Source organism: Drosophila virilis, chromosome 3, assembly GCF_030788295.1.
Source record: "Drosophila virilis strain 15010-1051.87 chromosome 3, Dvir_AGI_RSII-ME, whole genome shotgun sequence".
Lineage (NCBI taxonomy): Eukaryota > Metazoa > Arthropoda > Insecta > Diptera > Drosophilidae > Drosophila > Drosophila virilis.
This window is the reverse complement of record NC_091545.1, coordinates 19,427,731-19,443,191: the sequence shown is the minus strand read 5'-3', so window position 1 is coordinate 19,443,191 and position 15,461 is coordinate 19,427,731. Positions and strand designations below refer to the sequence as shown.

General features: G+C 44.5%; 4 protein-coding genes across 5 annotated transcripts in view; 3 read left to right on the top strand and 1 right to left on the bottom strand.

The window, feature by feature from the left end:
• The window catches only part of LOC6622441 (putative phosphatidate phosphatase), a 62,692-nt gene extending 56,957 nt beyond the window's left edge, over positions 1 to 5,735 (top strand). The window contains exons 1-2 of one of the 2 annotated variants that reach the window (XM_002047908.4): positions 2,075 to 2,245; positions 4,208 to 5,735. In XM_002047908.4, coding sequence (XP_002047944.1) covers positions 4,602 to 5,615 — 1,014 coding nt within the window. In that variant the 5' untranslated portion in view covers positions 2,075 to 2,245; positions 4,208 to 4,601 and the 3' untranslated portion in view covers positions 5,616 to 5,735. Of the gene's footprint in view, positions 1 to 2,074; positions 2,246 to 4,207 lie in introns of those variants that run through there. The other variant, XM_032434428.2, reaches the window with a different exon arrangement.
• Positions 1 to 15,461, bottom strand: part of Ten-m (teneurin transmembrane protein Ten-m) — a 332,752-nt gene that overhangs the window by 217,467 nt on the left and 99,824 nt on the right. The window lies entirely within an intron of this gene.
• On the top strand, positions 758 to 1,753 carry LOC6622467 (putative phosphatidate phosphatase). The gene has a single exon (XM_002047909.4). The coding sequence runs from the start codon at positions 773 to 775 to the stop codon at positions 1,691 to 1,693; it is 921 nt and encodes a 306-aa protein (XP_002047945.1). The 5' UTR covers positions 758 to 772; the 3' UTR covers positions 1,694 to 1,753.
• On the top strand, positions 7,803 to 8,925 carry LOC6622153 (putative phosphatidate phosphatase). Its single transcript, XM_002047907.4, has one exon. The coding sequence runs from the start codon at positions 7,901 to 7,903 to the stop codon at positions 8,855 to 8,857; it is 957 nt and encodes a 318-aa protein (XP_002047943.1). The 5' UTR covers positions 7,803 to 7,900; the 3' UTR covers positions 8,858 to 8,925.

Below are 15,461 nucleotides of genomic sequence, written 5' to 3'. Positions count from 1 at the left end.
TTCGGCAATAAGATGAGAGGTTGATTGATTGGCGCCCACGAGTAAATCCACAGTAGAAAGTGCGCAATCAATTGGGTCTATCGAGCTGTGGCCATAAATTTGAGAAGACTTGGCGCATGTTTCACTGAAAGTTAGCTAAGTGGAACATCTGAATGTTCAGCAATAGACGAGTCGGAAGGCTGCACGCATAGCTAAATCTCTGCAATTGAAAGATTGGCATTCCAGCCAACCAAAAAAATATTCAGGGCATTGTTGCGATTTCGTATAAATCAAATAATTGATGATTAAATAATGTATTAGAATGTGCCGTATAGTTTTACAGTTAGTTTGAATTTTCTTAAGATATACACAATATGGCCTGCCAGCTGAAAAGAACTTAAAAATGCCTCAAAATACTGTGGAGCTGCAAATAATCAACAGCATTTCTATGGCCCAAATTAGACGTTAGCAAAGCCCACAGCGAAATGGACCTCAGCTAGCCGAGCGACGATGAGAATAAATTAATAAAGATTTGCATACTTGAGCAATCGATAAACAGCCTGGGAATGCTGGCCACGGTGACTTGGGCTGCGACTTGGGCTGTGCATTGTTTCCGAGTTTCCGACAACAAAGAACGTGCTGAGCCGGGTCTTTGGAGGAGGGGGCTTTGAAACAAGTTTTCATGGTGGCAACTATCTTGGCCCCCCGTAACTTCGATAAACATGCAAATTAGCCGCGAACACAGCTGCAAGCCATACCACTTTAGCATCCAAATCTTTGAGCCAGTGTCAAAATGTGCGGCAATCCGAACACCCGACTGCTCTCGCGGCTTATCATAGACTTTCTGCTGCTGCTGTGTGTCTACTGCGTCGCGCTAGTGGTGCTGCCGCAGCAGCTGGTGACAGTCCATCGCGGATTCCACTGCAGTGATGCCAGCCTACGGTATCCGTATCGCCAGCCCTGGCTGACCAAGGTGCACCTGACCATGGCGGTGGTGGCGCTGCCAGCAGCTTTCATTCTCGTCGTGGAGTTGCTGAGAGCTGCCTTTGTGCCCAGCTCTGCAGAGCTGAAGCAGCGATTTGTCTTCGTCGGAACACGCATTCCAAGTTTTATCAGCGAGTGCTACAAGATCATTGGCGTTTATCTGTTCGGATTGGGCCTGGCACTGTTGGTCATCAGAGTCACCAAGTTCTCGACTGGCCGCCTGCGTCCGTATTTCTTTGATGTGTGTCAGCCCAGCTGGGGTGAGGCTGAAGCCAAGGAGAGCTGCGAGTTGCTCTCGCCGCGCAATGCTTCCCGCTACATCGATGATTACAGCTGCACCGAGTTTGCTGCTTCGCTGGAGCTGCTCGCACTGGTGCGTCACTCGTTTCCCAGCGGCTTTGTGGCCACCACAAGCTACGCCATGTGCTTCCTAGTCTACTATGCTCAGGCTCGACTTTTTGCGCCCTGGCTGCGAGTGCTGCGTTCAACGCTGCAGCTGGCCTGCGGTGCGATGGCCATGCTAGTGTGTCTGGAGCGCATCTCCACCTACCAAAACCATTTGTCGGATGTAGCCGCTGGCTTGGCTTTGGGCGTTCTGCTGGCCTCATTCATGGCTGTCTTTGTGGCGCATCTGTTCAGGCAGGTGCGAGTTAAGCGCCGCCAGTGGCCAAGAAATGAGCAGATCTACGGCTATGCGGGCTACTATAATCGGGCCACATATGGCTATTAAATGTCAAATAGTTCAGTTACAAACGACTCGAGTCAATAAATTAAGCTATCAGTTATGCTATTGAAGGTCTTTTTATTAAGGTTCCCAAAGAAAAAGCTTACTGATCAACATACACCTTCAGCAAAGTTACACACCAATTTCTATGACAGGCCAGCTTACGATCCACACAACAAGCGAAAGACCAGTCCACACTCGCAGTTCACGCTAAGCTTACTCTCAGCTCTCGCTCTCTATCTACTCTCTCCTTTCTGTCAACGGCATAACCAGCGTTGGGCAACGATTACAACAACAAGTGCAACATCAACAAGTGGACAAAAGCGTTTTGTTTACAAAGTCAACAACAAACAGCGCTCGACGACGATTCAGTTGCGATCGGCGTGCGGCGCTTCGATGTTTAAATTCGGGTCGGTGCAGTGGCAATAATCGTAAAGCAAATAAACGATCGTAAAGTTAACTTTTATGGTTAATATGAGTACTGCGGCTGTACAATATTAAGCAGAAGGGGGCGTAACAATACGAATTTGTAAATAATGCTTTAAGAAAGCAACAAAAGTGAGTAGAAACAGAAGTATCAGAAATTAACCACAATAAGAGAATGCTTGGTAACCTGACCCTGACATGAAAACTACCAAATTTACCTGTTAAAAATATTTTTAAAAGAGTTAAGAGAAAAAGCTTAAATTCCTTTGAAAAACGGAATGAAAATACAACGTACTTGTACTATAAATAAAATATATGTGCACATGCATACACACGCACATGCGCCTGAATTTAGACATGATAAAATGCTTTTAGGTTTAAAGTTTTCACATTTCACATGTATGCACAAAAAACAAAAATCGTAATAATAATGCATTTAGTGCATTAAGTTCAAAGTGCATTTTAAAATGCCAACGGTTAACCCGCACAACACAAAGTCAAACAGAGGCAAAATAAGCGCCAGCTGCCGCATTCGTGAATGTAATATATGTAGATACATATGCTAAAAAGAGAAACATACACAGACGAGAGCCTTAATTCAATCAAATGTCGCTTATTCATTCAATTAAAGGTCGCGCCATTTGACGTCCCACCAAACGAATACGAGTACGAGTGCGAGTGCGAGTATGAGTACTCACTTGGAGGGGAGGTGAACTCAGTGACATATGAGCGTATGTTTTTTATACCCTGAACCCATTTGAAATGACTAAAGGGGGTATAATCTTTTGGTGCAAATATGTCTGACAGGGAGTAGAGAATATATATATATTCGGGATCAGGCCGACAAGCTAAGACGATCTAGCCATTTGGCCAAACTTGGAAAACAAACGGATTTTTAATGTGCTTTGGTATAAACACACTTTTATATGTTATATTAAGAGTGAAAATTTCATAAAGATCGGACTATAAGCACAAAAGTTAACATTGTCCATACATACATTTTATATATAAAGTAAATGCATGTGAGGGAAATTAGCCTGTTTGCAAGTAGGTAGATAGATAGCTTAGTGCCGAGTTCAGGGTATCTGCTAGTCAGTCACTTGCGAACAGAGTACTATTATTTGTTTTTTAATAAAATTGACTGTTTCAACTTTGTGCATACATGGGTATGTCGCATTCGTTTTGAGGACAGCAGCAACTCCCTCAGCCAGACGGCTTTGACGATCACAGAGATCAGCCAAAGATCAAAGCACACAATGGGGGCCATTCTTGAGCAAGAAGAGCAACAGATTAGCGTGCGCACCATGCTCCCGTTGTCGAGCGCGTCCGCGTTGCACTTTCAGCTGCCGCCAGCAGATGATAATGCAAATCTGCAATTGGGTGCGTGCGACGCGCCTATTTTATGCATCATTTGCCCAGAACAATAGATGATTACTTAGCGAACTGATGTACAAATCAAGTGAGTCACTCTCCAACAGCCTGTTGACCCAAGATATTGGCCAGAAAATGCCATTTTCTTATCGAGCGTCGCAGTAGGTGAAAGCGATTGTTTAACTCTTTTTAAAAAATGAACAATGTCAGAGACGCCCGCATTGTTTTAAAATTAGCTGAGCATCAATGAACTTGCACAAAAAGCTGTTGTTGGGGCAGGTGACGCGGCTGGCGAATCGGACAGAGCAGGCGTGCCTGAGGTGCGCTCTTATCTGGAACACGGGCTTGTTTATCTTATCAAACCGATCTTGAGGCGGTATTTTACTCGAGTTTATCAAGTGCGGCACAATCTACACTGTGCAAATGGCCACAGACTTGCGAATTTTTATACCACATGCGCATTGAAAATGGCTAATAATGGGTATTTTGGGCTTGTGCAGATGTACACCAAAAAAACGAGCTTATTCGATTTAGGCATGTCCGCTGTGTGTAGTTCTTTAATCTATATCTCTTAGCATGTCCAATAAATATATTGCCAAACTAAATGCATCTGTAAGTAGCTTTATAGAGGCTTTTGTAGTCGAGCACAAGAGTTTTGCAATGCCCTAATTCTACTTTCTTGTGTTTACTTTAATTTCTCACATCGGTCAATTTTTCTTGCAGTGCTCCCGACGAATGCAAATACAAGGTGAATTGGTTGTTGTCTAATCTAGACAAATGCAGAACTCAGCTACATTGCTAAGCTCCGTAATAAACTTGCTGTGACGCAGCCGGCGAGTGAGAGGGCGATCCGGGCGAAGGTTCAGAGAGGAAGAGAGACACAGAAAACAATATGAGAAGAGCGCCGTCGTGCATGAAATGATCGTTAAATTAAAAGAACGTTACCCACACGAGGCCGGATCAGTCAGTCACTGACAACGAAGCCGAAACGACGCCAACGAATCCGACGGGTATAAAAAACCAACGAACCCAAAACTTAATTAGACAGCATAAAAAATTGGAATATTAACTAATTAAAAACGCATTGAGACCGACGCCGACGCCAACTACCGACAAAATGCGCGACGCCGCCAATGAAAATAGCACAGCTCCCGCCGCCCCGACGGACAGAGAAATACGGCGTGCCTCCGCCGCCCAGCGCCGAGTGGCGCGCCGCCTGCTCATCGAGCTGCTGATCATAGTGGTGCTAACCATACCCATCTGCATCTTTGAGTTCGCCGTGGAGCCGGCGCGGCGAGGCTTCTTCTGCGACGATGAGAGCATTCGGTATCCGTTCAGTGACAACACTGTCACGCCCGTGATGTTGGGCCTGCTGACCGGCGCTCTGCCGCTCATAATCTTTGTTGTGGTCGAGTATGTGCACGCTCTGCGCTCCGGTGAGCTGTCGTCGACGGTGGAACTACTCGGCTGGCAGATGTCAACCTGGTATGTGGAGCTGGGCCGTCAGTTGACTTATTTTGGCTTCGGTCTGCTGCTGACTTTTGATGCCACCGAAGTGGGCAAGTACACGATTGGACGCCTGCGGCCCCATTTCATTGCTGTGTGCCAGCCGCAGCTGAACGACGGCACACTATGCACCGATCCGGTCAATCTGCATCGCTATGTGGAGAACTATGAGTGCGCCGGGGAGGGCTATACCATTGCGGATGTGCGGCAGACGCGCCTTAGCTTCCCCAGCGGCCACTCCAGCATCGCCTTCTACGCGCTCCTCTACGTGGCGCTCTATCTGCAACGCAAGCTGACTTGGCGCAGCTCCAACTTTACGCGCCACTTTCTGCAGTTTGTGCTCATCATGCTGGCATGGTACACTGCGCTGAGCCGCGTCATGGACAGCTGGCATCACTGGTCGGATGTGCTCGTCGGCTCGCTGATAGGCGTGACCGGAGCCTTGATAACCGCCCGCTACATAGCCAAGTTTTTTCAATCGCCGTTCAGCGACGTCCCTCTGGGCGGTGGACTGAGGAGGGAGGACACCTCGGCCACGCTGCAGGATGAGGTGTGCTCCAGCACGCCACCCCCCTACTGTGTTAATAGCAGCTACAACGAAGATCAGTATTGTACCAAAGTTTAGACAGAGACCCTTTCACGATCGGAAATCGACAAGAGGAAGAAGAGTGCAAAATTGTAATTAAACATTCCAAACCAAATAAAATATACACGCGAAACGCGTCCTGTGCAAAAGTTCAATGTATATATATATACTTGTCAAGCATTGTAGGCACTTTTAGTATTCCTAAGTAGCCTTTAAATCGTGTGGTATTAATATAGTTTGTAGTTTTTTGTAGTCTACAGTCAAATCGTTCATATACATTTGTAAAGATTTCATTCAATATATGTTTCGCTAGAAGTAAGATTCATAACCCTGTCATCTTTTGTTTCTTTTTGTATTATCTATGTAATAAATTTAAGAAGAAAATCATATATGAGTGTTCCTGTTGAGAGTGCCCGAATGAGCACGATGATATCAAATGTTCACGATAGAAACTGACCGATTAGTTTGCGTAGAAACATACAGACGGACAGGCCTCTGTTGAAGCTAATCAAGAAAATATATTATTTTTTTGGGCCGAATAAGTCTCCAAGGTATATTTCCATAACAAACTAGTCAAGGGCAATACAAAGTTCGCAGCCAAATATAATTAAGATACATTCTACATCCAAAAATGGTCCAACGCTAAATGTTTGTAGTCTTTTTGTGATTAGCCTAATACCGAATCAAAATACTCTTTTTATTATGAAAACGATCATGAAAACAATGTTGCCTGTGTTGATGAGTAATATTTACCCAGTTTACGCTTCGTTGAATTCCTCTACTGTCGATTGTTGCGATCCAAATTTACTTTTCCAATGTCACATATTTTGCGTAGGTGCTTCTATTATTATGATTACGCTGTGACACGCATTTATTGTTCCTGTGCTATTTCTTTTATATTTGCTTACATTTATTTTAAAATGATCTACAAATTTCTCCTTGTCTAATCAAAATTCTTCAATTGTTTACTTTTTTCATAGCATCGTTAACAGCAATTTGCTACCTGTATGAGTCACGAATGATATTTTTAACATATAGGTAGAAGTTTGTTGTACCCTGTACTAATGTTATCTCTAAAGCAGGGTAGAAGCGAGCTGCCAAAATGTATTGAGCGAGCAGTCATCTTTTATATAATACATACTTAATGTTTTATATAATTTTTTTTATTTATTACTCAAATATATATTTCCAGCAAACAGCATTAAAATGATTGCTGATGGCTGCAAACTGTGATGGATATTCGCTAAACAGGGTATTTTCTATTCGATTTTTTGAAATTGTCAGCTTTCGACCTTTTTCTGCTGCGTCATGACCACAAACGGAGTAAACTTAATGATAAATTCGTTTTCGGTTAACCTTTGAATGATCGTGGGAATTCGTATGCTTCTGGGAAGGAACAAGCTTTGATCATATCCAATATCGGGATAGTGAATCACGTGTGCCTCGACTATCAAATTTGAATCCCATTGATTACATAATAAGAGCTTTTTAAGAATAATATAAATAGCCCTCGCCTAAAGCTCAACAGAAATCCATAATTGGGTTGTCAAGCGCTCGAATCGAATAATATTATGATTAGACAGTTCCAATTCCGAGCTGCGAAAATAAAACACAAACTCGCGTGTTTTGTGAACCTTCAAGGCCAGACGCAAGAATAAATAAAAACATCTAAGCAAAATAGAGTCCCCAACACGTGCCCCTTGCAGCTGGTTCTTATCAGATAAGCCCAGGAACTCATCGAAGCAAGTGCGAATATTCAGGGACTGACGTGATTACAAACCAGCCCGGGCAATCATTAACTAAACCCATTCCATCCACAATGAGCACGTACCCCTTGGTGGTTTTCCTCCAAGTAGACTGCGTCAGAGCTTTGTTGGGTGGGTCTGGAAACACATACTAAATATGGTAAACATACGCCCACAGGCTAGAACGACTAATGCATTAACTTTGAAAACATTAACATTACTTGGTTCACTTGAAGCTTTAGTTATGTTAAGCATTCAAATTTGAAGATAATTCGGAAATCCTAAAATTTTGATAAATCAATTCTATTCAAATCTTTCAGATATTAGCAGATATGAAAAGGGTCAAGAACTGAGCCAATAAGCGGATTGCAGCCATGTTAGGGTATTCAGTAGTTGCTATGCCTAAGTTGCCAAGTGGTTTCATTGTTATTAATATAAATTCAGCTCATGAAAAGATTAAATTACTAAAGTGGCTGGAACAAAATTTCATAACATCGAATTCTCAGTCTCGGCTTCAACGTTGGGCTCGACTCTCGGTGCGATTAGTGACGCGTGAAACACCCAACCGAGCGAACCAACATGAGCTTCGATCTAAGGCTTAACTGGCTCTCCATATATCGGGGGCACCTGCGCCTGTTGCTAGATGTGGTGTTGTTGGGCATGCTGCTCGTCCTGGGCGCGAACGTCAAAAACCTGTGGGGGCCTACAACAAAACGTGGATTCTTCTGTGACGATGAGACATTAATGTATCCCTACCAGGAGAACACCGTGTCGCCCACCGTGCTCCATTGGATGAGCTTGTATTTGCCGCTGATGGCGTTGCTAATCCTGGAGACGAGTCGATGCTGGCGAACAGCAGGCGTGGGCTGGCAAAAGTTTTGGCCTGTGTACAATACTCTACGCTGGTTCGTGTTTGGTCATGCTGCGGAGACCCTGATCAAGGATATGGGCAAGCAAGTAATAGGCAGGCTGCGTCCTCATTTCTTTGAGGTTTGCCGGCCACAGCTGTTCGATGGAGGCTTCTGTGCGGATGATGCTCATCGGCAGGGCGGCGTCTACCACATGACTTACACCTGCCAACCGGAACTGTCGGGCGCCACAGCGGAGATGCTGCGCGATGTGCACGTCTCCTTTCCCAGTGGCCACTCGAGCATGGCCTTCTATGGGCTTGTGTTCATGGCGCTCCACTTGCAGCGCATCCGCTGGCCGTTGCCTGGCAGTTTAGTGCGTCCATCGTGCCAGCTGCTCTGTGTCGGGTTCGCCTCATTTGTCGGACTGAGCCGTGTCATGGATTACAAACACCATTGGTCGGATGTTGTGGCCGGCTCGCTGCTGGGCGCCTCCATTGCCTTTGCGGTCGTTCGTGCGGCGGGGCAGGAGCAGCAATTGCTTCTAAAAAGTATGCAACAACATGCAAATACAATGGAACCCCAAGCAGCTGCTGTCGCAAAAGCTGGAGCTGGTGATGAAGTGGGCCCAGGAGCGGAACAGCTGCCACATGATTTGTGTCAAGTTACATTCCACAGCTCTAATTAGTTTTAGTTGCGTTTTAGCCTCAGCTTGTTGAGATAAGTTACATTAAAGATAGACAACTAAAAGGATAATTGCGTTGCATTTTTAAGAAGAACAAAATAGAACCCGAGGCATATTGGAGTCATAATAGAACAAAGACTTCAACTGTGCCAGCTGTTGGGCTGGGTTTGTAATAAACCCAGTAATTCGATTATACAATGCAATAAAGTTTAAACACAGCTGTAGTTAATAAGTTGGCCAGACTTTGTAAAATTGCGTTTTCAAACTGAAAATGAGTCTTTTATCGTTATCTTCGTGATCCCGTATAGCTTAGCGTACTGGAGCTATAATACGTGGAACTGTGCAAATATATTTAGAAATGATATCAGTGTGCATAATATTTGCTCAGTAGCTTGGGTGCGCTGAGGGAATTGTATAATATTTTGGGAATTTTTTCTAGTTTGCTTACCCCCGGAAGTGCCTGACTTATTAAAGATCATTACGTACCTGAAAAGAAACCAAAATAAAAAAAATATGATTATTAGAAACTGTCAGCATAAGAAACAGCATGTTTCAAAACTTAAATATCTTAACAACTGGCATGGGATTCTGCTAAGCTTAAGTGTCTTTATGCAGGGTGTAGTCTGAGTTCTTTTGGCAAGTTGACTCATTCTTAGAAGCCACAGATAGCTTAATGGGGCAACCGAACTAGTTGAAAAACTTTGCGCCCAATGCAAATTGATTTCAATTAGCGATCCCTGGAAATTTCACAAACCAAAAACCCATTGAAAGCCACCATCGCGACGTTGACAACGGTGCAACAATTAGCGGCTCTTTTAGTTTCATTAGAGGCAAATTTTCAAACGACTTAACCTCAGTCAACACCCACCGCCGGCACGTCCAGCAAAGGACGAGTAAAATAGAATCGCTAAGAGAAATAAATAAATTTCAGCAGCAGGCGCATAAATTGGCACAGCCAAGGAAATCAGCGGCAATCCGAGAAGCTGATGATGATGCGCAACACCTGAGCCTGAGATTCGTGCGGTACAGGACTCGAGACTCGGACGATTAAAGTCTACCCTCATCAGGACACGGAAGCTTTTGCCAGCCATTTTCACTTGTGGCCCGCTTAATTGGCTCATTTATTTTGATGGCAGAGAATATGTTGGAAAAGTGTGGCGGCTTTTTTTTCCGCATAGCTCTCGCATTTACCTGGTTCTCTGCTGCCTCTGGTTTTATTATGATTAATTATGGCACAAGCACACAATTACATATATACACACACTGCACACACACAGGGAAAGTGACCCTAAGCTCCAGTTTCTTGCCAAGTTTTGCAAGTGTGTCAAGTTGTTGTTATTGTTGTTGCTGCTTTTATTGCGGTTGTTGTAGTTATTGTTATTGTTGTTGTTGTTGTTGTTGTTGTTGTTGTTGTTGTTGTCTGGCCCGAGATTCGAATGATAAATTTCTATGCAATTTATTTTAATCTGCTGCGACAGAGACCCACCGTTACCCTCTCCCGTCTTAACTATCTTTGCAGCTAGTTTCCATGCGTTAATTAAATGGAAAATATTTGCACATAACAACAAAGTGAGTGGCAGGAGTCCCGGGGAGCGAACGGAAAGGGGTTGCCTCTAAACTTTTGCTGCAATCCTACACAGTGACCTACATTTTGCATTAGCGAAAGTTTTGTTTTTCCTCGTGGCAAAAACAACAATTAGCAACTGAGAAGGCCATTCAAACTGGTGCAGATCCTCCCTATGGTACGGTTAAAGCTACCGAGTATGAAGAATGACACCGCCTGTCACGAAACCGATACCACAACGTGCAACTGTATGTACAGAAGTCGCGTATGCAGTTTCTAAGGAAGTTGCATGGAAAAAAGGGGTTTGTAAAAAAGGTACACTTTCCTTCTATATACTCCTTGCGATTTGGCTTAATTTAAATTGAGGGACGTTTTGATTGACAACCGCTCGATTTGCTTAAAGTAACCCTGCAACTCCTCAATCCCGTGACACACCCAGAAAAGTCGTAACCATCAATCAGCAGGTCGCTTTACTCATACTGTTTCAGACACCTCCGCCTCTGCCAATGCACAATCGGTACATGTTTTGGTGCAGCGCCGTCTTCCTAATCACAGTCAGGTGTAATAATGCGGCATGTGTCCATTTCCCTTCCAGTCTGCGTCCAGTTGAGTCAGTTTGTCACTCTGCCATAGCCAGCATCGTTACCATCGCCTGCCGTCTGTTCAACAAAATATCCCGAAGCGTTTTGGACTTTTCCATCCCTTTACAGCTTTAAAGAGACAACACCTTTGGTGCTGTTGTCTGAATACCCTTGTATAGGGTATAACAAAATTGTCACGGTTTTTGTGTTGAAAATGTCATCTCCGTCTAGTCTATATATGCGTATATAAAAGTTTTTCTGCTATTCTGACTTTACTATTCTGTTATTTACTGACTTGTCATATGAAATATTCTTACATCGCGTCAGTGACTTCCGAATTATGGCTGACTGACCGAAATAAATGTATGAATAAATCAACGGAATAACTATATTATTGGGTTCAGCCAATAACAATTGTTCCAATATTGAGTTAATGTTTGTTTCGTTTGCCAAATTTCAGGAAGAGTATCTAATCTGCAGTTTCGCTTAGAATTACATTCTTGTTGCTGTTGTTGTTGTTGTTGTTGTTAACGCTGTCATCGTCGCACCGTGCGCTTCATATTTCTGCGGTTGCCAGTTTGTCCATTGAATTTGCCTGGCTCGGGAGTCCCTCCTGGCAACTTTTGCACTTGCTATTTGCCATCAGCAGTCGGCAGATGGCAGGCGGTAGTCTGCGCTCTATGCTGGCTGGCAGCTGGGAGTGGGGGCCACACTGCAGCCCCTCATTGGCTTCATGTGTGTAAAGACAATTTGATAATCGCAATATGCAGCATAGTTTGAGTTAATGAAGCTTGTGCTATGTACCTTCGTATCCTTTCGAAATTCGTGCTGGCAGACCAGACCAGACAAGACCAGACCACACAACACCACGCCAGCCCAGGGAACTGCTGGTCGTTGTGTTGTTTGTTGGAAAACAAGCAGAGCGTTTTGCTTGCCAATTAGTAATTTGTTTGCTGCCTGGTTGACTTAAGGAAGAACTGCAAAATGATGGCTACAGAGGGGCGAGTGTGCCCGACAGCCTGAGATTCTCCTAAAACACCGTCGAGTCAGAGACAGATGCTGCAGCTGCGACTAGCTTAATTTGGTTAAATGTCATGACGATTTCCGTAGCATTACCTTAGTATATAAGGTTTCGCCAATTTGGGTTGCCAGACGATTTGCTGCTATTTTAAATGAAGTTTATATTTGGGTAGGATTAAAGGAACATATCATATTATACATCAGCTAAGACCTAAAATCAAAGCTATTTTGAAAAGCAGCGCTGTGAATAAGCAACAATAATAATAAGAACACAAACTGTGCACATTCCGCAGTGCTTGTCTGCCATTCATTTTCAATTTGTTTAAATTTATTTTAAAGGAAGCTCTACTTGACACATTACAATGCATTTATCAGAAGCTGTCTGCTTTGCCCCTACAGGCGGCAGCTCCAACCAGATTCAACAGCTCTTCTCGCCCCATGCTGTTAACTTATTCAATTTTTATCGACTGACAAGACGAGCGAGCTCAATGTGACAATGCGACAGCTGAACAATAACAACAACAACAGCAACAAGAATGCCGCCGACAGTGGCGGCCATAATAATGGACATTGCTGCTGACCCCCGCAGACATGGCCATCCCCATAGCCATCGGCATTGCATGCAAGCAATGCAGTCTGAAGGCGACAGCGGGATGTTGGCGATCTCTGAGCATCCCTAGCAGCCAAAAAGAAAACAAGATACGATTGCAATTTCTGCTCCCTATCGGTCCTTTGTACTGGCCGTGCGACATTCGCAGCCGTTTTGTGTCCTGTCGTAGAAATCACACGCAGCCTCGACACGTGACGTCGACAGCAAAAGCGTCAGCCATTTTGCGTTTTGCCGCTGCCGCCATCATTATTAATATGGCCACGATGGAACTGGACAAGTCCGTACGACGGATCCGTATCCGGGAGGGCTATAACGATGTGAGCGGCATTTGTTTCTGCACTAACTTCCGTTGCGTGGCGTTCGTGCTGTGATTTTTTGCGCGCTCTGACTCCTGCACTGGAAGTACTCTTTCAGCTTGGCACTCTGACAATTTTGATTGCTGCCCGGTGGCTGCCCAACTGGTAGCCAGCTGGCGCAGCTCCTGCCCGGGCAGTCAAAACAGGTGTGGCCGTCAACTGGCAATCAACTTTCATTTAGCAGCATCATTTGTCACGCTTGTTTATTGCCCGGTTACGTGTTGGTCAGACTTAATGGCTGTTATTGTCGCTTTTCCCGACACGGCGGACAGATAGACAGCGGCCAGCAGCAGGCAGCCAGTAGCCAGCAGCCAGCAGCTAGGGATATAAACTCAGCAGGATAGCCATATGAAGAGAAGGGATTGTTGCATTTACTGGAATGCAAGAAAACAGCTAGTAAGAAAACAATTAGAAACATCTGTGTGACCAATATTAAATCTGCAATATTGGTATCAAAATAATACAAATTGCACATCTAGCAGTTGCATACACAAGCACAGCTCCTCACTTGCCCCAAGCGCTGATTCATTTCAGGCTACATCCAAGGGGATTGGGTCGATGAAACGAAACGAAATTCAAACGCAGCCGTTTCTAATGCCGCGTTGATTATGAATATTTCAGCGTCCTCTGCCAAAAACCGAGCCCCCCATCGTGTTGATGTTGATGACGTTGACCGCATACGCCGCGAATGTGCAATAAATTTGTATGACCGGCACCGAAATACGGATGGGAGCCGCGATGAGCATATGAAAATTTACATTTTGGCAATTTCCAGCATTGAAAGAGTCTCCTTCGTAGCGTTCCCGGCTGCGTCGCGCCTAGAATCCGCAGTTCAATTGGTCGGCTGCATTTGCCTATCCTCGATTGCAAATCTTCATCGGAGTGCAGCGCGTAAATTCCGTTACCACGTCGCTTTATTTCGACCGTGGGTCCTTGCGTCCATTCGCTTGGTTTGGCTGCATTTGGCTCGCTTCGTTCTGCCAGCAAATGCAATTTCCTAATTTCTCACTGGGGAAATGCTGTTAAGACCCAGTCCACTTGTCCGACTGCCCGGCTGATTGAGCCAGCTGGTGTTTAACTGGGAAAGGTTGCTTGAAGGGGGAGGGCGCTCGCTTTCAAATTAATGACCCGGCGCCGCAGACGAGGAGCACAAAAAACCGCAGACAAAGGAGCATAAATGCATAAAGTGGGCGGCCAACGGCAAAACTTGCTGAATTCGGAGTTAGACGCGTCATCCCGGAATTCGTTCCCCATACTTATTTGACCCTAGTGCGCCTGAACTTATGCAAAGCAAATTGGTTTATGCATGAGGTGCCCAAACGGACAGACAAACGGACGTACTCGAAAAGCTTCCAACGAACGCCTGCATGCAAGGAAATTCACACGAAAGGAGCCAATATGATGGAAACACCAGATGGGATGCATTCCCGCAACAGGTCGGCAGCCAACCAAGTGGAGTCAAGAGTGCTGGGTAAGTAAATTGTTGGCAAAGTCCTTGATTAGCTTACCCCAGCTGCAGCTCGTGGGGGGTGGTCGTAATGCATTTCAAAAACCACACGAGCGGAATTTATGTGCATCCGCTGGGCAGCTGCGGAAGGGCCCACTAGTCGCTGCGTTTGAATGTACCCATTAAAATTGCAGTATTTCTGATAAAAATTAAATTCATAATGTAAACTAGCTGCAGAAGGACTTAAGGGCTGAAACATTGGTGTGTGGCCTCCCGTTTACAGATTAATTCAATTTTAAGCTATGCAAATCTTTGCAGATGAAAACAAAATAGTTGAGCAATTTTTTTATATGTGGAGCCGAAGTTAGTGAAGAAATCATATTACATAAACCTTATTCTGCCAATGAATGACTAAAAGAAGTTAGAAATGCTGTTAGCATTTACGTGATATTCTATTCTAAGCAAGTATTAAGTGCCAACACTTTTCCATGTTATTCAGCCATTAACCCTTCTTTACTTTTAACTGAAAATAGCAATAGATCCAGAATATGTGCTATACACGGGGTCTGAGGAGCACTTATCCCGTTGACCCTCTCCTTTGCCCTGTCCTCTGCCCAATGCAATTGTGACAATGCGACTGCCCGAAGGTGCTGGCTATGTGAGTGGGAAAAAATCAATAACTGAATACAAAACATTTCTTCGGCTTACCAGCTAAATTGGATTGTTGAGAATAGAAAAAAGAGTAGTCCCATTCAGATGGGTCCAATATGGTAGGGGGCGGGTAAATAAGCAGATAATATGACATAAATGATTGGTTAAGGGCTGCGTTGTGCAAAAGCAAGAGAACAGATTGTTTTTTTGTCCCAACGGGGGGGATTAAGGTTCGCAGAAGCTGATGCTGCAACCAACGATGATGACGACAACATAAAAGTGCGGCTCTAAAATGTTATGGAAGCCCAAACTTAAATGTTGTAGACCAGGTCCCATCACAATAAAAGCAAAGGGGTAAACGCATCATCATCAGTTTTA